The sequence below is a fragment of the Aulonocara sp. 'chitande type north' Nkhata Bay genome, linkage group LG14 (genome assembly GCF_057382095.1).
Source record: "Aulonocara sp. 'chitande type north' Nkhata Bay isolate Kocher_YH1m ecotype deep benthic linkage group LG14, A_spYH_male_GT1.1, whole genome shotgun sequence".
Lineage (NCBI taxonomy): Eukaryota > Metazoa > Chordata > Actinopteri > Cichliformes > Cichlidae > Aulonocara > Aulonocara sp. 'chitande type north' Nkhata Bay.
Genome location: NC_141357.1, coordinates 37,778,064 through 37,804,776, shown reverse-complemented (window position 1 = coordinate 37,804,776; position 26,713 = coordinate 37,778,064). Strand labels below are relative to the sequence as shown.

General features: G+C 41.9%; 2 protein-coding genes and 1 pseudogene across 7 annotated transcripts in view; 2 read left to right on the top strand and 1 right to left on the bottom strand.

Moving 5' to 3' along the window:
• Positions 1-26,713, top strand: part of LOC147315212 (leucine-rich repeat and fibronectin type III domain-containing protein 1-like protein) — a 422,384-nt gene that overhangs the window by 58,419 nt on the left and 337,252 nt on the right. The window lies entirely within an intron of this gene.
• LOC147315214 (uncharacterized) lies at positions 18,792-23,563 on the top strand. Its single transcript, XM_086262472.1, has 2 exons — positions 18,792-19,427; positions 19,551-23,563. Exons 1-2 carry the CDS (start codon positions 19,353-19,355, stop codon positions 21,405-21,407), a joined length of 1,932 nt encoding a protein of 643 aa, XP_086118598.1. The 5' UTR covers positions 18,792-19,352; the 3' UTR covers positions 21,408-23,563.
• LOC147315213 (uncharacterized) lies at positions 22,306-24,959 on the bottom strand (annotated as a pseudogene). The gene is made up of 2 exons (XR_015124766.1): positions 24,088-24,959; positions 22,306-23,587 (listed from the first exon to the last, which is right to left on the bottom strand). The product of XR_015124766.1 is annotated as an uncharacterized LOC147315213 (transcript).

Below are 26,713 nucleotides of genomic sequence, written 5' to 3'. Positions count from 1 at the left end.
AAGGATGGGTCGGGTGTGTCCTTCGTGGCCCACCATATCCCAGAATTCATAGCGCAGCCCAGCCAAATTTCAGCTGCCAACAATGGCGGCTGCTACTAAGTTTTAAAATTACTCTTATTAATCTTTCTGGGTCACAAAATAAACTTTTAACATATTTTAAGGCGAGAAAGTAGCTGTGTAAATTATAAATATCTGCTTGGTTTATCAAGACATCGCATATTTGCAAAAGTGCGCCGACGTTTTCGGAGACGTCTGTTACCCACCAGCTTGATAGCAAGCCGGGAGCTCAAGGGTCACTGGAGCCGGCGAGAGCAGTGGACTCCTGGCTTCATCGTTTTCAGACCCCGCTGTCTTTCGCTACTCAGGTTAAACGTGATATATACACTGAACAAAAATATAAACGCAACACTTTTGTTACTGCTCCCATTCCCCATGGGATGGACGTAGAGACCTAAAATTCATTCCAGATACACAATATAACCATCCCTCCCAAACAGTGGTCACAAATCAGTCCAAATGTGTGGTAGTGGGCACATCTGCTATATTGAGATAATCCATCCCACCTCACAGGTATGCCACATCAGGATGCTGATCTGACATCATGAGTAGTGCACAGGTGTACCTCAGACTGCCCACAACAAAAGGCCACCCTGGAATGTGCAGTTTTGTCTCACAGCAAAATGCCACAGATGCCACAAGCAATGAGGGAGCGTGCAATTGGCATGCTGACAGCAGGAATGTCAACCAGATCTGTCGCCCGTGCATTGAATATTCATTTCTCAACCATAAGCTGTCTCCACAGGCGTTTCAGAGAATATGGCAGCACATCCAACCGGCCTCACAACCGCAGACCTCGTGTAACCACACCAGCCCAGGACCTCCACATCCAGCAGGTTCACCTCCAAGATCGTCTGAGACCAGCCACCCAGACAGCTGCTGGAACAATTGGTTTGCACAACCAAACAATTTCTGCACAAACTGTCAGAAACCGTCTCAGGGACGCTCAACTGCATGCCCGTCGTCCTCATCGGGGTCTTGACCTGACTCCAGCTCGTCGCCGTAACAGACTTGTGTGGGCAAATGCTCACATTCGATGGCGTCTGGCACGTTGGAGAGGTGTGCGCTTCACGGATGAATCATGGTTCACATTGTTCAGGGCAGATACTAACTATATGCTTTAGCAAAAAGGAAAGTTTGAAGCCTAATCTTAAAAGTAGAGATAGTGTCTGTCTCCTGAATCCAAACTGGAAGCTGGTTCCACAGAACATGCTAGGTTTGGGAAAACACCAAACACATTTCCAATAAGCCTGCACAGTTAGGGTTAGGTCAAAGTAATTTTCTTGACTCTATTGAAAATTTCCAAATGATCCTTCTCATCATACTGCTAGAATTTAACAGAGATGCCCTCTTTGAAGCAGGAGAATATCAGAGAGTGAAGAAGCTTATAAAATAAGAGAGGGAGAAAATAAGGAAGGAGTAGTACAAATGGCTAGTAGATGGAGCTATCCTTTTCTCTCATCTCTTCCTACATCAGAAAGTAGGATGGAGGCAGAGAAGAAGAATAGTAGAGGTTTAAAAGGACTGAGTAAAAATAAAAAGAAGAAAAAGTAGGAGGTGAGGGGACAAATGGGCACTGATTTGGCTCAGTGACTAAGGACAGAGGGCTTTGGGGGGTGCGAGGGTGTCCCTGGGTAGCATCTGCTTTGTGCAAGACTGCTCAAATTACCCAGAGGGCCTCGGGGCTGTGTGGAGCAACCAGAACTAGACTCCTCTGTTCTGTTCCGTCTCTGACCCTTCATCAACTCTCCTCAGTTCACACTGTGGCCTGGAAAGACCGGAAACATGTTTTCTCCAACACCGTTCTGCATTTAAGAACAAAAACGCAAAGCTGTTCTTCAGTGATGTGTGCAGAGTGTGGGTGTGTGCTGTAAAGTAAAGCGAAAAATAAAAGAAGGTTTAACGAGCCCAAATGACCTGATAGACAGAGGCAAACCAGACTGCTGAGGCCCAAATATATCCACAGATGAATTTACAATGCCTTGCCACTTTTGTATATCTGTTGTATATGTATAATGATAGCCAATGCATATTTAAATGCCGCACCCCCTCATTAATGGGTGGGCCAGTCTCCATCACCATAGAGTGATTCTAAAAAGCATTTTTGATTTTTATGTTACGCTCTCCGTTTGTGTTTGTTTCTTCCGTGTTTCCTTTCCTCACTGTCTTTAGTCTTTTCTTCTTTCTCCTCTCCATTTCAACGCATCCTCTTTGCCTCCTTCTCTCCTTTCAGTATTCCTTTTCTTTTTTTTTTTTTTCTTTTTTTTTCTTTTTCCGCCTGTCCCATTTGGTTCTTTAGCCATCAGAATTGTTGTCTGAAGACCAACAAGGATACCCAATGGATTTACTTTGCCAAATGGATCATCGTGGCATTGCCGTATTGGTCCATTTGGTCGATCTTTGTTTTTATTATTTATTATATTTTATTTTCAGATGTTACAGACGGGACAGACAAGAGTGAGAGATAGGAAAGGGAGAAAGAAAGAGGAAGGAAAGGAAAAACAGAAGGGGAGAGGGACAGTGAGAAAGGGGGGGAGAAAAAAAATAAAAATCTCCTGGATCACCTGTTGAGAGAAGAATAGAAAACAAGCAAAAAAAGACAAAAAAAAAAGAAACAAAGCAACATACTAAACACAACACCATCGCATTAATCTAGCTAAGTGTAAACAGCAGTAAATACTAAATATTCAATGTTGTTGTGCAGCACGCAGGACAGATGTGCTTCGAAGTAGCAGCCAAGAAAGGTGTAATTTGGGTCTACGAGCAGTGAACACCCGTGTGCATACCTGTGTGGATCAGCGAGCTTGTATTCCAAAGGTTTCTCCATGTAACGATCTGCTAGGGAGTGTGGGGGGGCCACAGCCCCGTCCTCCAGGGTGTGAAGCAGGTATGGAGGAGATCAAAACTCCAGACATCCAGAGGCCCCCAGAACACAAGAGACCATGGAAGACCAACAGAGGGGCAGCCGCGCCACTGTTCCAGTAAGAGCTGAGGAGAGTCCCAGATGAGGGCTCACTCAGCAGCCGCGGAGCAGAAGTCAGGGGGAGTTGCAGTGACGCGCCCGTGAGCCGGCTGTGCCTGAGTGACCGAGCCCCAGGCCGAGAGGCCGGTGGCACCCCACCCCCGAAGGGGCCCGAGCGAGCCCCAGGCTCCAGGCCCCGATAAGCGGCCGCCAAGGAGTGAGCCGGTGTGTACCTGGACGCCCACCCCCAGACACAAAGAACCACCAACGCACCGACACCTGAGGGAGTCCGCCACCGGCAGGGGAAGTGGTGGTAGGTGGAGATAGGCCTCCAAACCTTGGAGGGCCTGAGGTGTCCCCAGAGAGGTGGCGTCTGATACCCAACCTGACATATAGACACAGACATACAGGCACACACAGACACAAACATCCATTCCCCCCCTCATGCTCTCATATGCACTTACTCCACACTCAACCAACGTGGAGACAGACATAAAGAGACGCTGTACACACGATCACAAGCGTACTCTACAAACCGGGTCAGTATTCCTTTTCATCTTTATCTACCCTACAGATTTCTTATGCTTGACCCCCGTCCACCCCAGAGTTTCTCTCCTTTCCTCAGAGCAGAATTAAGATTCCAGAAGCCGACACAAAATGCTGCCTGAGTATCTGGTGTTTTTTTTTTGTTTCTGTCTCTCTGCTGTCATCCGAACAAGCTCTGCATCACATCAAAGTGCACATTTGGCAACAGTTACAAAACACACATTTGATATCCTCTGTTTGTATTACTACAGAGTTTGATCTCGCATAATATCACAAAGTGCCATGACGTAACTGGCAGAGCAGAACAGTGGATGTGGTAATCCTGTCAGCGCTCGGTGGATGATTGTAATGTTGTCAAACTGTGACCGGGTTTGTCTTTGGGATGATAAAAGTATCGTATGCAAACCAGAGGAAGGAATTTCACACTGGCTGTCGGCCAGATGCTGCCGTGTTCTGCTCTGCGGTTTCTTCTGGTCAGCGTGTTTTCTGCACTCTGTTCTGCATCCATATACATATAGATATATCTACATATCTGTCAGCACAGTTATGTTAAACAAGACAACTCCTAAATCGCTTCATATCAAAACGTGGATATTTATACACGTGAGATTAGACTGTTTTTGAAATGACTGGTAGTATTGGTTATGACGTCTGTATAAACAAATGTAAAACATTTATTGGTTCCAGTCTTTTAAACATAAATATTGGTCACACTTGATAAAACAGATTCATGAGCAGATTAATTAATCAGTTAAGTGCAGGCTTGTTATGTTTTCTGGTTAATGCTGGGCTTTATCCAGGTGTGATTGATCAAGGTATATTTAAATTTGTTACATCCCAGCCCAGGAGAAACCGGTGTGCAACACAAGGGAAAAAAGAAAATGCCCCCACACTCCCTGCTCTCAAGGAAGCAAAAACTGCCACAGAGTTACAACATCCAGTCAGTTTATCAAGTCCCAAAAGGTAGCGGGTGTCAGGGTGAGCATGGCCCAGAACAACAAACAAAACTCTCTAGAAATGAAATGCAACCTGCTTACCTACATGGAAAAACCCCAAAAGAAAATACAGGTCTCTCACCTGCCTCCCCAACCAAAAACAGGAGACAAGGTTCCAAAAGAAAATGGCTTCTCACCCCTACAGATACTGAGTAAAAGTATTTACAACTATTTACAACAAAACTATTTACAACACAGCAAAAGCTTCTCATTCCAGAACACAGATTCATACGCAGCCGCATGCACAGTTCGTTGGGAACAGGAAGTAGGCGAGGGGTCGCGCCGGTTCAGAAGGGTCCTCATTTATAGCCAGCCTCTCCCAGTCCTCCACCAATGGTCAGCCTCCACCTGGAACTCACATAACATCAATGACACAGGACACAAACTATGCCACCCTGTGGTGTTGCAGACGAAAACACAGTGCAAAACATCCATAACACTGAATCATAACAAATTATAGAAACATTACGGGTCATACGTTGCTTCAAGGACAAGACATGAAGAGCGCAGGTCTTGGATATTTGGAGTCGAAATTTCTTTCAGCACATGTTGAGTTGGATTAGAGTTGAGTGACAGACGCATTACATTGATTTTTAATGAGGAGTGATCCACTCAGGTTTCATATCTCTGCATATATGACACTACAGGCTTTTAAATGTTGATGAAGATGTTAATTATAAGCTGCAGCTTCGCGTTTAGTTCAAACAGTAACTCCAGAATCGGTGATGAGAGTACAAACGGAGACCGCAGCCTTACCAGTGTTAGGGTTCAACGTGCAGAAGTGTTTGTGAGCAGGACACAGAACCACAGCTGACCACACAGCTGATTTTACTCCAGCTGTAGGAGGAATCAATTCCGACCCCCCCATTTGTTTGCAGTGTTTGTTAACATATGCAGGTGAGAGCATGCCTGCACTCGTCCTAATAGCAAGAGTGCAGGGATGTTCCAATAAGCGGACAGATTTAGCTGGTTAAGACTTTGCTCCTTACAGATGCCTGCAGGCCTGGATTTCTGCTACGTGTCGAGTTGGGACACAAATAGAATGAACTCGCTGTCACGCTGGGCCTCGGGCTCCTTAAATCATGCTCTCCTGTCAGGTTAGGAGCCCAGAAGAAACAAGAACAATATCCCAATAATATGACCTCCTTTAGCAGTGCTGATCTGATTACCATCACCTCTGATTCTTACAAAGGAGCCAGTACTAGTCTATTCAAGACAGAGACACGATTACAGGTAGAAAAACCTTAAAATGTGTTAAAAAGGGAAGGTGCACTGTAGCTGACAACAACATGTTTGTTACTAGTTACTGCCATATCAGCTTATAACGTGCACAGTGTCTTGGACCTGCTTTTTTTCTCTGCTTTTTCAGGAAGCAGGTGCACTTTAGCACAATTAAAGACTATATTATTATCGATGGTAATGTTATTGTTATTAAAGATGTTATCTACTTATTAGCATAAGCTATCTTCTAACTTCCAGTCTGTCACTCAGACTGTAGTTAGGTGTCACTGTGACCCTCTGGTGGTCTCAATAAAGGAGCTGATGTTATAGACAGGGGTGCACATAAGCTCAGGCGCTGTCAAAATAAAAGACGCGCACCAGATAAGAAGTAGCAACGTGCGTTTGCGTGGATATAAAAGGCAGTGTTTTTGTCCACTAGAGTGGGATTGTCACGGCATATTCTGCACCACATCGCTGTGCGTTCATCATTTGTTTGAAGCCAGCTCACCTCCTGCATCCACTTTTCCGAGAATACGCGCTTCTTTTGCGGTTCGGACTTCTTCTGACATGTCTTTGGAGATGGAGGAAAACCAAAGTAATTGCTTAAAGGAGCTTGCTTCTTCAGCGTCTTTAAGAGTTCTAAACAAATGTCTGTCCTCCTCCAGAAAATCTTATGTACGCAAACGCGCGTTGCAACTTCTTATCTGGTGCGCGTCTTTTATTTTGACAGCAAGTGCGCACCTGCGGACCACTTATACGCACCCCTGGTTATAGAGTCAATGCATAGGGAGGCAGTCCAGGTAGATGGATGGGAGGGCCAAACATTACCTGTGGAGATCATTAATTGTCAAACTAATTGTTAGTTTTTTGTTGATCCATCAGAATTCTTTCACATCATGATCACCATCACAACTAAAGTCCTCCGTTCTAACCCAGAACCTGATCTTTTGAATAATTTAACCAAGTTGTTCCTGCTGCTAAATTTAATAATAAATAAAGTAGGGACACTAATTCAACTGTTTGTTATATTCAGAGAGGACAAATACAGCCATTAGGTTGGATCTTTCCTGTGCTGTTTCACAAGTTTGAACCATTTTCAGGTATTTTAGTGTTTCTCAGTCATTCTCGATTGGCCTTCCTTGGAGTCAGGAGATGTCCTACGCATGTTTGTAACAGTTCGACTGAAGAATTACTTTTGTTCAAGGTTTTAATGATTCTTTGGTGTTGGGACAGCGGGTCTGTGTGGAAGAGGGGGGCATCAAAACTTGTAACTTGTGTTTTTCCCTCAAAGCCAATGCATTTGGTCTCTGTGAGAAATCATTTGCATGTAGAGTTTTTAGAAAATGCTTTGCAAAATCCATTTAAAGTTACAAATGTTAAATGGTGAACCCTGTAACTGGTGTCTTGCTGTAGATTCGACACCATTCTTTCAGCTGTGCAAAGAAATTCGGATTCGCTGTTTGCCGGTGTGCTGGACAGGGGAACGAACGTTCCCTGCAGTTGTCCTCCAAGTGTAGTCTTGGCTGGGCTCTACTTTGCTTTAGTACATTCTTCTGGAGTGACGTAGGGGTCACCTACATTCTCTACGCTTGTATCTGCCAAGCTTTCATGCTCCTGTTTCCTCTCATGCTTGACTTTTTAACGTGTGATGGGAGCACCAGGCTGCAGTTGTACTGCCTGCACAAAAAGCAGGTCAGTGGTGAAATGAATGTTGTTGCTTTGATCCCTGCACTGGTATATTAGAACAGCGTTGCAGCCGAGTCAGGCCTGAAGCTAAACAGGAGAGCCGTGACGTGCGTTAATTCCCACAGTGCCTCAATCAGTAAACAGTAACACCGCCCGCGCTGGCACAGTAGACGAGCTGTACGGCATCTGGCTGCTGCAGGAAATGGAAAAATAAAATGATAATGATTAATAAAAGAGCAAGCGTTTTAAATTCGATGAATGGGTAACGTTTCAAAAACATGGATAACCAATGCATTCCAGTGATCTCAGTATTCATCAGGGTGTAATGGAGGAGGAAAAACAGCGCACCATATGGCATATTACGCTAAAATATGGGCAGCAAAGCAGTCTTAATGTTCCTGCTTCCTCCCCGAGGGTTTTACCAGCGTGGCCCTGTTTTGGAAACACGTTTTCAATTTAAACCTGACATACACCATTAGCTACCAAGAAAAAACACCAACTTTTGACTTTTGGCTCTTTTCTTCCCCCTCGTCAAACCTGAGCTGTCCTCCCTCGTTTCTCGGTAAAATGAAATTATACATTTTGTTCCCCCGTGGATGCCCAGGCTCCCTCCGTGCCTGCACCTTGTGATTCTACGAGCAGCGGCAGCTTTTTCACGCTGACGGTTTTTATTCATGCAGCCTCTCTGACCCCATGACACAGATTGTCTATCTGGCTCTCCAGGAGGCCTGGCTGTAGTAAAAGCTAGTAATGTGGAGGTAATTAGTGGGATTTTTAGCCATGTCCTGTTTCATCCTTATGCAACAGGACAACATGGTGAGAAGTTATTTCATGAGGACTGGTTTGCTCCAAAAAAACCCAGACTTTTCTCTAATTTGTTTTTTTTTTTTTTTTTTTTTTTGTTTACATCACTTTGAGAATCTCCACCACAGAGTGCTGCTGTTTTAACTCGACACATTTAGATCGTGCAGTGTGATTACGTAGTTCAGCCTCAAGCTTTATGGTTCAACTAACCTTCTCAGGATGCTTTCATATTTGCATAAGCAGTTAATGGAAATAGCAGGTTGATACGATGTGTCTAAGAATTATAGGAATTAATTCACAAAAATCCCTGATGCTCAGGCCCAGTGAGGGTCCATTAAAGTCTAATAGACAGTGTTTTCTTTTCATTAGCCAACAAATTTGGATAATCAAATTCAACCAAATACTGCCATTATACCTTACTGTTTAATATGAACTTACATCCAACAGAGTATGTTTTTATTTTCCAGTCAGCGTGGCGGTGCACTGGTTAGCTCCGTTGCCTCAAAGCAACAATAAAAGAAGAATGGAAGAAAATGAATGGATGGAGGATGGATAGACCAAACGTACAGAAAAAAAAAATTGAAAAGTTTCTTACTCATTAATCAAATAACAAACCTTTTGAATTTGAGCCGCCACACTGGACTCTGAAAAGTCTGAAACTAATCAAGCACAACATTCAGTCCTTAAAACTAAATTTGGCATTTTAATCAAAATATATAGCTTAGTACTTTACCATTTCTTTAAAAATTCATGGATAACAAAAATAAATATATTTTAAAATTAAAATGTCAATTTGATGAAAGAGTTTGCACATCCAGGTGGATTAACCATTACAGTCATTTTTGGTAATGACCAGTACTGTTACTTTAGGGTAGCTGCGGCATGAACCTGGGTGTTTATCTTATAAATTCGTTAAGCGCTATACATCCCATTTCAGTTCGTATCAGCTTTTTACACAGTTATTTGTACTCTGATGAAGCCCAACTGCTGTGACTTGACCACCTCATCTCTTGCTATACTTGATGATGCACGCTTCATTCACAATTTTTTCAAAACATTTTTTTTTAGGATTTAACAAACAAACCGTCCAACTTTGACTGTCAGAAGAGCTTCAAGCCTTTAAGGCAGGAGTTCTCAAACTTTGGGGGCCAGGGTCCCTTATCAATCATAATATTCAGTCCTTATGGACCCCGTTTATAATCCTCATGTTGATCAAACTCTGAGTGCTTTGTGATGAGACACTGCTTTAGCTTGGCTGGCTTCATTGCTTCGCTTGCTAACACTTGCAGACACAAACGAAGGAATGTGTGTGTGTGTGTGTGTGTGTGTGTGTGTGTGTGTGTGTGTGTGTGTGTGTGTGTGTGTGTGTGTGTGTGTGTATATATATATATATATATATACATACACACACACACACAGCAGCTGGATAGCGTAGTGGTTAGACTACACGCCTTTGGAACAGAGGATCGCAAGTTCGATTCCTGCCTGGGGCGTCTGTATCCAGTAAGGGTCCTAAGGCTAGACCCCCTATGCTAAGCAAGCCTACCGCAGACATGAGTGAGACAGATAAATATGAAGGCATGCCGGCTCGGTCCACGTCAGGTGTTGAGGAACCAGGGCACCCTGACGAAAAGTGGGCTACTGGAACAAGAAGGCATCGTTGGGCAAGAGACGAAAACAGGGCGTTGTTGGAATGCTACTACGCAAGTAACCCCGGCGGAAGGGGCTACATGAATAGGATGAGGGACCTATGGATTCTTCGATACCCAACATCCACAATGACGGCGAAACAACTAGTAGCTCAGTGTTCCAACATTCGAAAGAAGGGACTGCTCTCACAGCTAGAGATTGACGAGGTACAACACAAATGCTACGGCAAGGAGGAGTCAGGAGGGCGATATCATCACCCCCACCCGAGATTGGGTACATAGCCCCAAGTGCGATAGGAGAAGGATCGTTGAGTGCGAGAGGAACTGACCTGAAAAACAGGATCATGGCCAAGCTTGAAACCTGGATCCCCCGTAGCCGGTTACCAAGATTACATGAAGTACCCTCAGAAGGTCTGCTAGATGATGTTAATGCAGCACTACGGGCAATACCTACAACCACGATTACCGACACTAACAAGCTGATCTACAATACGGCAGCAGTGATCAGTGAGATGCTTGGCTACAAGTTGAACAGCCACAAGGGGCAGTACCCTCCATGGAGAAGGAGGCTAGAGGGCAAGATCAAAGTAGCACGGAGGGAGGTTAGCCAACTAACGGAGTTGCAGAAAGGTGCGACAAATAAGGTGCCTAAGAAATACAGCAAGCTGTCCATACCTGAGGCCTTGGAAACTGCCAAGCAAAGACTCACAGCCTTGGCCAGCCGCTTGAGGAGGTACACCAGAGAGATAGAAGGCAGGAGAATAAACCAGCTGTTCTCCACAGAACCAGCAAAGGTGTACTCTCAGTGGCAAGGGAACAATAAGAGAACAGCACCACCAAGGCTGGAGACGGAGCAATACTGGAAGAGCATATGGGAGAAGGATGCAACCCATAACAGCAATGCTCAGTGGCTAGAGGATCTGAGGGCAGACCACAGCGACCTCCCTGAACAGGGTCCAGTAACCATCACAGTGGCAGATATCCAAGAAAGGGTCTCCAGTATGAAGAGTTGGACAGCACCAGGGCCCGACATGGTTCACGCCTACTGGCTGAAGAAGCTGACTGCACTCCACGAGCGTCTGGCAGCACAAATGAACCAGCTGCTAGTTAACGAGAGACACCCGGAATGGCTAACTGAAGGCCGGACGGTCCTGATCCCCAAGGACCCCAAGAAGGGACCGGTCCCCTCCAACTACCGACCAATAACCTGCCTCAGTACTACATGGAAGCTCCTGTCAGGCATCATATTGGCTAAGATGAACAGGCACATGGGTCAATACATGAGCGGGACACAGAAAGGAATTGGCAAGAATACCAGAGGCGCAAAACACCAGCTACTGGTAGACAGAACAGTCAGCCGAGACTGCAAGACCAGACTGACCAACCTGTGCACTGCCTGGATTGATTACAAGAAGGCCTATGACTCAATGCCCCACAGCTGGATACTGGAATGCCTAGAATTGTACAAGATCAATGGGACCCTAAGAGCCTTCATCAGGAACTCAATGGGGATGTGGCGTACAACACTAGAGGCCAACTCCAAGCCCATAGCACAAGTCACCATCAAGTGCGGGATCTACCAAGGAGATGCTCTGTCCCCACTGCTGTTCTGCATAGGCCTGAACCCCCTCAGTGAGATCATTAACAAGACTGGCTACGGATACCGACTACGGAACGGAGCAGTTGTCAGCCACCTCCTGTACATGGATGACATCAAGCTGTATGCCAAGAGTGAACGAGACATCGATTCACTGATCCACACTACCAGGCTATACAGCAATGACATTGGAATGTCGTTCGGACTGGAGAAGTGTAGTCGGATGGTAACAAAGAGAGGGAAGGTAGTCAGAACTGAGGGGATTGAACTATCAAAAGGCAACATTGCAGACATAGAGGACAGTTACAAGTACTTGGGGATCCCGCAGGCGAATGGGAACCATGAAGAGGCCACTAGAAAAGCTGCAACCACCAAGTACCTGCAGAGGGTCAGGCAAGTCCTGAGGAGTCAGCTGAATGGTAAGAACAAGATCCGGGCCATCAACACGTACGCCCTGCCCGTGATCAGGTACCCTGCTGGGGTAATAGGCTGGCCAAAGGAGGAGATAGAAGCCACTGACATAAAGACAAGAAAGCTCCTTACCATGCATGGAGGGTTTCACCCCAAGTCCAGCACCCTGAGGCTGTACGCTAAGCGGAAGGAAGGGGGCCGGGGACTGGTGAGTGTCAGCACCACAGTCCAGGATGAGACAACGAACATCCAAGAATACATTGGGAAGATGGCCCCAACTGACCGAGTGCTCAGTGAATACCTCAGGCAGCAGAAACCCAAGAAAGAGGAGGGAGACGAGGAACCATCATGGAAGGACAGGCCCCTGCACGGTATGTACCACCGGCAGATAGAGGAGGTGGCTGATATCCAGAAATCCTACCAGTGGCTGGACAAAGCTGGACTGAAAGACAGCACAGAGGCACTAATCATGGCAGCACAAGAACAAGCTCTGAGCACAAGATCCATAGAGGTGCAGGCTGTGTAAAGATGCCCCAGAGACAATCCAGCACATAACAGCAGGGTGCAAGATGCTAGCAGGCAAGGCATACATGGAATGCCATAACCAAGTGGCCGGCATAGTGTACAGGAACATCTGTGCCGAGTATAATCTGGAAGTCCCGAGGTCAAAATGGGAGATGCCCCCAAGGGTGGTGGAGAATGACCAAGCTAAGATCCTGTGGGACTTCCAGATACAGACGGACAAAATGGTGGTGGCTAACCAACCGGAAGTAGTGGTGGTAGACAAACAGAAGAAGACGGCCGTAGTGATCGATGTAGCGGTTCCGAATGACAGCAATATCAGGAAGAAGGAACACGAGAAGCTGGAGAAATACCAAGGGCTCAGAGAAGAGCTCGAGAGGATGTGGAGGGTGAAGGTAACGGTGGTCCCCGTGGTAATCGGAGCACTAGGTGCGGTGACTCCCAAGCTAGGCGAGTGGCTCCAGCAGATCCCGGGAACAACATCGGAGATCTCTGTCCAGAAGAGCGCAGTCCTGGGAACAGCTAAGATACTGCGCAGGACCCTCAAGCTCCCAGGCCTCTGGTAGAGGACCCGAGCTTGAAGGATAAACCGCCCGCAGGGGCGTGCTGGGTGTTTTTATATGTGTGTTATCCAACATTGTCTTTATCTTGGACAACATCCGCCTCTCCGACACCACCTTGTGGGAGTCCAGCTCCATCCCCACAACATTACTGGCCTTACGGATCAGTTTATCAAGTCTGTGGGCATCTGCTGCCCTCAGCCTGCTCCCCCAGCATGCAACAGCATAGAGGATCGCACTGGCCACAACGGACTCGTGTTTATAAGTGTTTATGTGTGTTTATAAGTCTGTATTTGTTTAACTAACTGCTGTTATGTCACTGTTACACCTCTACTAAGCTTTGTTACATTATTACAGTTATCACATATTTATTATGTGTTTATTGGCATTTAATTATGCACTTATTAAAAGCCAAGTCTGGCCTCAGTAAACTCTATTGTGGTTCACCTCGTGGGAAGCATTATTGCCGTGTCTAAACTAAGCAGCTTTAGTTTGCTGGCTCGTTGACGGCTTCAATATGGACTGAACTGTATGTGAGAACGATTTCCAGTTAAACTGTTATATCCATAAACTCTACACGTCTGGTCCTTGATGTGCATTAACAAGTCCCAGTGTGGCCCTTCATGAAATTGAGTTTGACACCTCTGATACACACTGATTAACACTTAACTATGGACTTATTAACACTTAACTAGCATTTGTTAATAAAAAGCTTTATCCACCCTCTGTTTTTATATCTGCTCGGGCTGTTTAGATTCATGTCAGGAGTAAAACTGGTGTTTAATACCCATTAGAGGTAGAGTTTAACTCCCATGCACTGTCTTGATGTGCACCTTTATTTTGATATTCTAGGCATGTGGACTGTCTGTTGGCGTGTGTCGCTGTTTGTGGTCCTGACTTCTCCTCAGTGGTTCTCAGCCAGTTGAGTGTGCATTTTGGAGCCACAATCAGATTAAGGCTGAGCATCTCCTTCTGATCGCTGCTCTCTGCTCTGCACCGCCAACTCAATCTGATCTGGCCACAGCCTCAGGCCACCTCTCTGATCAACACACACACACACACACACACACACACACACACACACACACACACACACACACACACACACACACACACACTTAAATATAGAATGGAGGTTCACTCACACACTGCACACTGCACACACACAAGCTCCACAAATACATTCATACATACTCACAATTTCCTTTTTTGAGTCCTTTGAATCATTCATGAAGAAGAGATGGCAGAAATCAACACAGAATCAATCTGGCACACACGCACACACACACACGCACACACACACACACACACACACACACACACAAAGACGCACACATAGAGACTCACGCATGCATGGGTGCTTTCAAAACACACCCAAGGCGTGTGCCGCATCCCCTGAGTCACACACACAAGCATACACACACAAAAAGTACTCAGGCCAACCAACAAAGACGCACACCACTTACTGTCTCCCCTCAAACACACACACACACACACTCACCCACGCACACACATGCTACACCGCTCACTTTAACAGGCTGTACCTTCGGTGGTTGGATGCTGCAGCTCATAGTGAGTGTCAGCAGCCTGACTGTCTGGGAGCACAGGGGACGAGAGACACTGAAATGGACTTCTTATGCCAGGGAGAGAGAGAGCGTGGGCTGGTGTGGCATGCAGTGAAAGGGAGTAGATGAAGAGAAGCAATCTGCTGTGAGAGATAAAAGGAAGGGGAGAGAGGGCAGCGGAGGGTTGCGTTACGTGGACACATGGGTAGAATAGACAATCGTGTGCTTTTCAGGCTGCAGACACAGGGAGTGCAAAAGGAGTAAAAACGATCAGTTTAGATTGGACGTATTTCCTGATTTATATGGCGTGCAGCATGGGCTTATGTTCTCCAGTGACTTTGAGCTCTCATACTTGATGTAGTTGTGTGCAAACATTTTTTCTGTGTAGTAACAAATTATGAAACATTTCAAGTACTCTCAGGTTAAGTCCGACTTGCAAACAGACGGCAGGTTCCTACCTGTCCAGGTTGCTGACAACTCTTGTTGTAGTGCTGTTCCTCTGCCTAAATATGGAAAACTCTAAGTATTGCTTTCATTAATTTTTCAAATTAAGTTCTATAATGTAGAAATAATTCACTGGAAGTGTCTTATAGACTGAAAGAATGCAAGAAATTGCAATAGAGTATCATCAAAATGTATTATCAGTGATGCAATAGCAACACTGTGTATGGTCATTGTGGAGATACTCACAGATATATTCACTTTAGCTTCGACCACAGCCGATTATTGGGACAAAGGTTCAATGTGGGGTCTGTCTTGTTGGATATTTATGTTCTGGTTCAAAGTCATTGCTTCTCAGTGCTGCTTTCTATCTCTGTCTTATGTTTTGGGATTAAGCACACAAAGGACTTCCATGTGAACAGTGCCACGCAGCTACATGTAAAAAACACTTCAGGTCTCATACATACATCCAGGCTTGTTTTTCTGATGCCATATGTCACAATAACATGTAAAACTAAATGGGAAACCAATTTATCTCTCACAAACATGATCTAGGTCATTTTGGGCCACTTAACACACGTACATGTACAAATACAGTTACAGACCCATACAGTTTACAAAGGTACTTCATACACATCCAGTTTCAAACTGCCTCCATCTCACTCTGTGATACTTTAGTGGCTAGGACATATACTGCAAGGATCTGTTAATATTAGTTAGAACAGTTAACATGATGCCCCAGCCATACACAAAACTCCAACAAATCCACACAATAGATTCATTATGATTTTAACATTTTCAAATTTAAAATCGCTACTTTTGTTTGTCTCAGAATGAAGTTGTACCGGAGTAGACAGGTGATCCTTTCTTCAGTTTGCTTAAGGGTTTCTCTGCAACCAACAAATGTGTAGTAAACACATAATCGAGTCGATTACAGTGTTTACAGCCTCTAAGTGGTATATTCATACCACCAACAGGCAGGTCAGCTCCAGGGTAGCCACAGTGGGGGACTATTATGTCCTCTGTATAGCAGAAAACTTTAAGCACTGTACATACACTGAGAAGTTAGGATGAAATAATCATGTGAAAAGAAAAGGGGTGGTGGGACTTTGCAAGCTCTCTTTATATACCACCATGCAGGATGAGTTCTGGAGGAGGTCAGAAAAAGAGAATAGAAGGGGAACGTATGCAAAGAAGAATAGAGCTGAAATGTGGCGCGATAGAAAGGCAGGAGATACGTGTATGGAGAGAAAGCCTGTAAGGCATGTATTTTACACAGGTGACGCAGAGGCCATGGAAACAGATAAGGAGAAGAACAGAGTACAGCTGCATTCACACTCTGGCTTCGGGAGGCTCTTACTCTGTTGTTTGTTACATTTACGAGCTGCAAACAACGGCTCATTGTGAGACGGTTCGTTCAGACAGGCTCGAAGATGAAATTCATCATGGCTCTAATGAATATGTTTTCATACCAATCTGTGTAATAAAACACTAAAAGCAGAGCTTTTAATGTGGTCACGTTCAGCCTGCACCTGTTCCATTGTCAGTGCCAGTGCTAACTTCATAACTGCAGTGAATATTCATGCCTGGCCACTTTCACTGCAGTACAACAAAAATAAGTGCCTTTGTTACATCTTACAGTACTTTTCCCCTGCTAGCAGTTGTTGCTACTTTCTGTAATGTGGCGGTCCACAACCCCTGGGCCTCGGACCGGTACCGGTCCGTGAGTTGTTTGGTACCGGGCTGCGAGAGTTGAGCCTCAGGTGTGAAATGTATGGTTTTCAGGGTTTTTATCGGTTTTCAGCGTTATTTTGTTATCGTTTTGATCGTTTACTCTGTTTTCCTGGGTCTTTTCACGTGTGTTATGAATAAATTTTCTTTTTTTCGGTACCGGTACCGGTCCGTGGCGCAAAAAAGGTTGGAGACCGCTGCTGTAATGGACTGCTCAGACAGTTTCTCGTACCATAACCAAAAAAGTTTCATAAGCCAAACATTGTAATTTAAAGAAACTTTCCTGTAGAAATATAAGATGCGTATATATTTTATTGGTATTGGAAACAAGTATTTGATTAATTATCAGTAAATTTTTACATTAAAGATGTCAAATATATATCCAAAATATTGGGAAACCCCTCTGTTACAGCAGCCAAAACAGTAACACAACCAACAACAAAATAAAGTATTAGGTTCATAAAGTAAAGCATCTCAATGAAACAAGAATATGACAAAACTAAATAGCTTAATAAAGTGAAGTTACTCAAGTAGAAAATAGCTTAATAAAATGAAACGGTATCAAAATAAAAATAAAGTCGCTCGTTAGGGAAACAAATCTAAACTAGAAAAAATTTGCATTTCCTGCGAAAATGCTGTGTGGATGCCTTAACGTTGAAGACGTCGGCTTAAAAAAGCTGAAAAAGCAAAAAACAGTGCCCTGAGCAGGATTCGAACCTGGCCCTCCTGGTCTAAGGGCAGCTATTTAGCTCACTGAGCCAAAGTCCTACTCACAAAGAGGTGGAGAGATTGACAATTGTGCTGAAATGAGCAGAAGCTGCTGAGAATTGTGCTGATAAGAGGTGGAAAGGCTGAAAATGTTTCAGAAGAGGTGAATAAGCAGAATTTGGGCAGAAAAGAGGTGAAAACTCTGAAAATTTTGCTGAAAAGAGTTCAATCAGCAGAATTTCTTCTGAAAAGAGTTCAATCAGAAGAATTTTGCTGAAAAGAGTTTTTTTCTGAAAACAGCAGAAAAAACTGAAAATGTTGCTGAAAAGAGTTGAATGAGCAGAATTTGTGCTGAAAAGAGTTCAATGAGCAGAATTCTGCTGAAAAGAGGTTTTTGCTGAAAACAGCTGAAAAAGCTGGTATTTGTGCTGAAAAGTGGTGAAAAAAACGAAAATTGTGTTGAAAAGGGGTGAAAAAGCTTACATTTGTGTTGAAAAGAGTTAACAAAGTTTAACTGTTGACTGAAAGAAGTGTTGCCATAAGCGGGATTTGAACCCAGGTCTCCCAGTCTGAGAACGGACGCTTATCTCACTGAGCTAAAACACAGCTCATTCCAGCATGCAAAATCAGTGAGGCCATTGATAATGTGTTCCATTCATTTCAATGGTCAAAAGTCATAACAAACATCAGCAGAAATAGCAGAATATTTTAAAGTTTAAACATAGTATTTCTGCTAAAACTTAGTATTTATACTAAATAATATTTTTTTCCTGCCAAATCATAGCATTTGTGCTGGAACACAGAATATTCTGCCAAATCCTACAATTTGTGCTAAAACATTATTTATGATTTAGCAGAAACACTGGGACTTGGTAGAAATACTATGATTTACATGAAATACTTTGACTTAGCAGAAGTACTACAATCTAGGAAAAAATTACTACAGCATAGCAGAAATTCTATCATTGAGCAGAATTACTAGGATTTAGAAGAAATACTAAGATTTGGCACAAACACTGATGTGTATGGAAGCCCGTTTCCGCCACTAAAAAAAAAAAAAAAAAGATCCATAACTCGAAATTTCGAGTTACCTTTCTCGAAATTTCGAGTTATTTTCTCGAAATTTCGAGTTATTTTCTCGAAATTCGGACTTATTAACTCGAAATTTCGAGTTATTTTGAGAAAATAACTCGAAATTTCGAGAAAGATAACTCGAAATTTCGAGAAAATAAGTCGAAATTTTGAGAAAATAACTCGAAATTTCGAGTTAGCGCTGCCAATAAGAAATCTACGTGGCTGATGTCATTTCCTTGTTACCCGGAAGGATATGGCGCAAAGGGGTGCGCACTCAAAACTGGATCGTGTCGTGAGCTGCTGTATTAACAACAAATGGCGCCAGGTTCTTCACTTTTGAATGCCTTCCTACAAATGATAACTGGATAAAAGGTATATAAAAACAGTGTGACAGCGATTGTTACATACAAAGTTGAACAGAATGCAACGTCAGGGTTAACCAAAGGTACCTATAAGGTTTCTGTTACACGCTAATGACACCTGTTACGTCTGATGAAACAGACGTTTTGCTGAAAGCATGCGTAATAAGTATACAGCACTGTATAAAACAAAATCACAAATCACCCAAAACAGGGAATATGACTGACAACTATATAAATAAGGAACAAAACCAATAAAACTGTAACCAGACAACTGAGAAAATGTGGGATTGACTGTATTGTGACGCTGATTGTAGTTACAGTGCAAATGGACACTTAAAAATGCAGTTCCCACTTCTCCACCATAGTCAGAGCTCATAATGTAGGTAGGCACAGATACTTTGACGATAATATGGTGGCTTTATTTTAATTTTGTAATTTTAATTTACATCCTTCCTTACAGCATGGGAGACTTGACTGAATTCTTGAAACAAAGAGAAGTCTCTGAGGAAATTATACAGACCTTGGAGAATGAGAAGGTACTTAATTCCAACAAGATACTGGTTGAAATGCAACTTTTCCTCATTGTTCTTAAGTTAAAAATAGAATTGTATTTTCAAGGCTGGTTGTTTCAATAAATTAAATTATTTTTCCATCTTTAGATTGATGCCAGTGTCATAAGTCTAATGACAGATGAGGAGCTGAAGACTTATTTGCCATCATACGGTGATCGTCTAGCAGTATTTGGATTTTGCAGACGGAGGGGCAGCAGCCGCAAGTCAGCGCTTTTTGAACGGCTGAAATCCAAACTGTCCAAAAGAAAATTATCTGAAGAGGATGGCAGTAGCACACGGCAAGAAGAACATTCCCAAACAACCCATAAAAGAAATGCTCTGAAGAGAAATAGAAAAATAGAAATAGGATGGATGCATTATGATGAAGACACTGAGGTTTTCAAGCAGGTTAGAGCTAGACGAGGAGGAGGAACAAGAAAAATAGACATCTGCAAGGATGCCAAGAAAAGGGACATATTACAGGTTGCAACAGGCCTGTTCTTTCCAGATGGAGGAAACATTCAGGGGCCCTTAACAGATTTTGACTGTGATCTGAAGGATTATCAAGAGATGATAGTCGATGATGCATTGACAGTAGGAGAACTTTATCATGTCACAAAACTTAATATCCTCAGGTTCTACCTCACCACAAAGAAAAAACAAAATGACAGCCTTCAGAGCTCCAACCCAGGTTTGCATCCATCTTCAGAAATTGAAGCGAGTCCTCAAAACCAAACCTCTTCTTTTACTGTCACTACAGTCCAAACATCTGCTCCATTTGAAACAATCAGCCATGATGTGACATACATTGAAGACACTCCAAACGATAACCTTCCACAATCTTCCACGCAGTCTCTAAGCGCTAACACTTCTCACAGCAGTGACATTATTTTTGTTGGACCCTTTTCTGACAGTGAGCCAATAAATTTGGATGACACCCTGATTTTTTCTCCACAACCTGGTCCATCCAGTGAGAGAGTGAGGAGAGTAGTGGTGGTCCACAGAGGGCAGGTAATGTCAGAGCTCATTTCACATTTTAGTGATAAGGACCTTGAAGATGTCGACATCAAAATCCAGGTCTTACTGCCTGATGGAACACCTGAAATGGCCCATGACGATGGGGGAGTTGTGAGAGACTGTCTTTCAGAATTCTGGAAAGAATTCTATGACCAGTGCACCACTGGAAACGTTTACAAAGTGCCCTTCTTAAGGCATGATCTTGGGCAACCGGAGTGGGAGAGTGTGGGCAGAATCATTGCATTTGGATGGGTTAGAGAGAAATATCTGCCTGTGAAAATTGCACCTGCCATTCTGGAACAAGCTGCCTTTGGATATGTAAAGAGTGATATTGTGGAGAATTTCCTTAAGTTCATGCCTGACTCTGAGCGTACAGTGTTAGAGGCGTGGCGATCAGACTTTAGCACCGTGGACCAAGAAGAACTTATAGACATACTTGATAACCACAGCTGCAGAAAGATACCAACAGCCTGCAATGCCACTGAAGTCCTATTGGAGCTTGCACACAAAACACTTGTCCAAGAGCCTGCCTATGTTATTGAACAGTGGGCAAGAACACTCAGCACTGCATGGGAAAGCCTTTGTGATCTATCTTCAGTTTATGAAACCCTCCAACCAACTCTGAGAAAAGTTCTCAAGTGTCTCACTTTCCCTGAAACAATGACGGCTCACCAGAAGCTGATTCAGAAATATCTAACTACATATGTGAAGAATGCTGAGAAGGAACATTTGTGTTTGTTCCTCAGGTTTTGCACAGGTTCAGATTTACATCTGGGAAAGAACATCATCATTGGGTTTAACGAACTGAAAGGTTTCCAGAGACGACCTGTGGCACACACATGTGGGTGTGTACTGGAGCTGTCGATAAATTATGACAGCTATCCTGACTTCAGATCGGAGATGAACAGTGTGTTGGAATCAAATGTGTGGGTTATGGACATTATCTAAAGGTTTGATTCACGGACAATGGCTTAAAAGCCATTGTTGTTTTACAACAGATTATATTTGAGTTGTGAACTAAGACTAAAGTGTTCCCATGTGAATGTCACAGCAAAGGTTTCAGGTGTTTAAAAACTGAGTTCCAAGAAAAAGTATTTGGTGAAATACCACTGTAATGCAATTTGAGGTACTTCTTTGTGTTTCTGTGTTTTCCTATTACAACTGAGGCAATATTTTTCTAAACACTTGTGAAATGCATTTCCGCAGAGGTCTCAGAGTGGCAGTCTGGAGACCATTTATAAGCATTCCCATTTCCTCAGTCAGCATGTGTGCATGTGAACAATGAAAGCAGTTTTTCCACCTTTTATTCATTTTTTCTATTATTTGAATCCAAAATCAACTTTAAAAAATGCATTAGGTTAATTTTAATTTGTCAAATTTTATTAATGTAATGTCAAAAGATGACATGTATTGTAGTGGTTCACCAGAAAATTAGAGATTGAGACCCCTGCAATATGTAGTGTATAGTACATGTAGGAGATATATGCAATATCTCCTACATGTTTTATCATCGTGCACACATTTTACAGTTTACAAGTCAGGTTTTACTTTATCATTGTATTTTATTACAGTTATGTTTGTACAGTTCTGTTTAGCCATCTGGGTTATGGTGACTTTTGCTAAATTGAATGGCCATAAGGCACACCTATATGCTTTTATTTTGGATTTCTGTGAAATCAGCAATTGCTTAGCTGAAGGTTGATTTTTGGTTGGCTTTTCCTGATTTTTGTAATGGAAAAAAACCCCTGTGTATCATAGCCCCCTTTTTCAAAACTACATAGCCGATGGGGTAGTTATTTAAAAGATATTTTCCTATATTTCTGTTTTCATGTTTGAGCCTAATGTATTTGCTTCATAGTGGTTTTAGACACACGTTCTTATTCTTTAATTGTAGGATATTGTTATCAGATCTTGCCATATTATCCTCAATCTCTTTTTATTGTCCCATTCTTTTTGTATTTTTAATAATAATTGAACTTTTGCAAAACATATTGCATATTTTTGTTGAGTGTATTATCGTACTTTTTCCAAGTCTTGTGCTTGCAATTAGCTTTTTATAAGAATACTTTAAGGTTTTTTGTGTTACTGTAAATACAGTACAGTTATTTTGTTTTAAGACAAGATGATGGCAAAAGATCTGTGTTTTATAATAAAGTGTTCAATGAGACAAATTACATCTTTAATTTTGGTAATTTCTGGGTTTTTATTATTCTGAGGCGCAATCCGAAAAAAAAAAAGGTCCATAAATCTCACTCAGTTAGGTTATCCATATGCTAAAAAATATATAATTATACTGCCCATAATCAGGAAAACAGTCAGTATATATAAAAAGTCTCAGCAGTGAAAAAAATGACAGTGAAAATTTTTTTTACTGCTACATAACCAGATATTTCAAAACATCAATAATTACTCAAATAAAAAGAAAGATGAAAAAGCATATTTACAAAAAGTTGAAATCATAATTCCAAGGTGACATGCGCTGCATATCCTCCAAATAGCAGGTCTAACAGACATTATGTTTACATATGTTTTAATAATAAGGCTTTTAAAACAAAAAATTGGTTTGTTAATTGAAATAAACCATCCAAAAAAAAAAAACAACCCTCCAAAAATTAAATACAATTTTTATAGCCTTTTTCAATTGGCCCTGTTCGTGAAATACATTTTCAGGCCCTCAAAACCCATGTATGTGTGCCCCAAAAACGACAACCATCCAAAAATTAATAACTCATAAAAGTTTACAATTTAAATATGAAAATACAGAATTAAAAATGCATAACGATGTCTAACCTTTAAGGCAAAAGCTCCAACTCAGTAAGCATCAACTGCCTTAGCTTTACATACAGATCCACTGTATGAAACACATCATCTGAGAAGTCCAGGTTATGTTCTGACATGAGTTCTACACAGAGATGAAAGACATCCTCTTCACATGGAAAGTCTTTGAACACACATTCTTCAAGGCAGGCTTCAACTTTGTCCATATTGACATGTTTGAGACAGTCCCTCGCGCCATAAATGTCTGGGAGGGCATACATAAAAGATGGTCGGCCATGAGGACTTCGGGAGTTGTGGACTGGGCGCATTCTGTGGTCATTCCAGGCCAAAGCAACTTCATTTAATTCTTCCTAGATGAAAATAAAATGAACAAAAGAAACATTTTCAGGCATACAATATGAAAATGTTAATGTACAAAAGCACAACTAACTTCTACATTGATTTTCTTAGCTTACACACCATTAATTTAGCTTTGAGCTACATTAATGATATATATCCATATATATACACACACATACCTATACACACACACACACACACACACACACACACATCATGAACAGACAGATACTTATTTACTTAGTTTTGACCCACCAAAAATGCTAACCGAGTACAGAGAGAGGCCTAAACACATAAATAATCAATGTGTTATAATGTATAATTGTGTTCCTTGATATATATGTGGAATTTTTTTTTTAACAAAACAGTTAAAAAAAAAAAAAAAAAGCACTACTTTTCACGTGTACTTTAATATATCTGATGTTTCTATAATATACAAAGGCCGTGTGAGTTGTTACAAATTAAACAGTTACAATACATGTCGTTTACACAATCACCTATGTAAACTCACCTGTATAATGTGAAGAAAACAGAACTGGACCAATGATTTGTCCAAGAAAGAGTCTGAGAAGTGGCCATCCTCTCTTAGTTTGTCAAATAGTTCAATCCAGTACTGGATACACTGGCTTCGTAAGATTAGCCACCATCTTTCAATGCGTTGATTTCCTGTACTTGCTCCAAATATGACGTGCTCTCTTTCTGGTTCATTGTCTGTAAAGTGCAAAAATCATTGCATGTGAGCCACATGGACGTTTTCTGTTCCTAGATCTAATCTCACTCGATCAGGGCAACCACCTTGTTGAATCACGGCATCCATGAAGTAGCCAGCAATTACTCTCGGGTCATTATTTGTCTTGTAAGCGTCTAGCCATATTATACTCCTTGAAAATCCGTCAATGCATCCACTGATTGCAATCCCAAATGGCTTCAGTTTATCGTAGCCGTCGATATGCCACACATAGTTGGGGCCTCTGCTATGATACACTCGCCTCCGCAGTCGTCTACGTGACCTCAAATCCACACCTTCTCCATCGAATAAACGGAGCAGAAGACGAACGGTTTCTCTGTCAGTAACAATGCCATTCATCCAACACTTCTGGTGCATCCAACGATACCCATGACACTGTCCTGAGGTTGCCAATTGTGCTTGTATAAAAGCTGCCACCTCTCCCACCTCTGTTTTGTTCTTTCTGCGCCAAAGTCGGTTGTTGTGTAAAATCCTTTCAAGTGTACGGAGGCTGATAGTAATGCCATGTGATTCAGCTAATAACGCAAGAATCTCCTCATTTGTGAAGCCACGCTTAAAATACTCAGCAATTTGTGAATTCATGATCCGTATCTATAATTAGCATTTCTGTAGCATTTGTAGCTGAGGGCTTCAGCTTCCGGGTAACACGGAAATGACGTCATTCACATAGATTACTGATTGGCAGAGCTAACTCGAAATTATGAGAAAATAACTCAAAATTTCGAGTTATTTTTCTCATAATTTCGAGTTAAGTCGAAATTTCGAGTTGCTAAGTCGAAATTTCGAGAAAATAAGTCGAAATTTCGAGAAAATACGTCGAAATTTCGAGAAAGATAACTCGAAATTTCGAGTTAAGTATCCTTTTTTTTTTTTTTTAGTGGCGGAAACGGGCTTCCATAGATGTGGCTCAAGAACCTTTATTGTGCAGTTATACTATGATTTGGAAGAAATACTATGCTTTGGCACAAATACTATGATTTGGAAGAAATACTATGTTTTAGCACAAATACTATGATTTGGCTCAATACTATGATTTACCAGTAATACTATGTTTTGGTACAAATACTACACTTTGTCACAAATACTATAATTGAGTACAAGTACTATAAGTTTACAGAAATACTATGATTTAGCAGAAATGCAGTGTTTTTGCAGAAACACTGTAATTTCGCTTAAATAGTATGAAATAGCAGTAATACTATGATTTGGCAGAAATACTACTTTTTAGCACAAATACTATTGTACAGAATGGTGTACGTCAGTTTAATGCTGGGTGGTGCTGCAATAGTAACTATCCTCGGTCAGAAGGAGAGGCTGACATCCAGGGATTAGATTACCACAGGTGGAGTTTATTGGCGGTCAGATGGATGGTACAGGGAGGTATGGCATACAGTAGGAGGATGTGGAGAGGTGATATGGTGTGGTTTCTATGATTAAGAACAGGGTATGCATTACAACATGCATACAGATTAAAGATTAAGAAAACTGGCAACAAATTCCTCCACTACAAATCAGTCTGAAACCACTTCTTACAGGGTTCACGTTTACTAAGGCACTAACAGATTTCCTAAAAAAACTATGAAATTGCAGTAATTCTATGACTTGGCAGAGATACTACGTTTTAGCACAAATACTATAATAACGCAGAAATACTATGACTTAGTAGTAATACTATAACATAACAGTTCAATGTTCTTGCACAAATACCACAATATGGCAGAAATACTATGTTTTAGCACAAATACTGTGATTTGGTATAAATACTACGATTTGGCACACATACTATATTCCGCAGATACACTATAACATAACAGATATTCTACGACTTAGTAGTAATACTATAACATAACAGAATTATTAATTGGGCACAAATACCACGATTTGGCAAAAATACTATGATTGGGTACAAATACTATGATTTGGCAATAATACTGCATTTTAACACAACTACTGAGATTTGATTGAAATACTATGATTTAGAAGAAATACTATTACTCCATACAAATACGATGCTTTGGGACAAATACTATGTTTTGGTTCCAATACTATGATGTGCAACAAATACTATGATTTGGCACAAGTACTACGATTTAGTACAAATACTATGATTTGGCAGAAATACTATGCCTTAGTAGTAATACTATAACATAAGAGATATACTATGTTTTTGCACAAATACCATGATTTGGCACAAATGCTATGATTTAGCAGAAATACTATGATTGGGTACAAATACTATGATTTGGCAATAATACTGCGTTTTAACAACAACTACTGAGATTTGATTGAAATACTATGATTTAGAAGAAATACTATGACTCCATACAAATACGATGCTTTGGCACAAATACTATGATTTGGCACAAGTACTATCATTTAGTAGAAATAC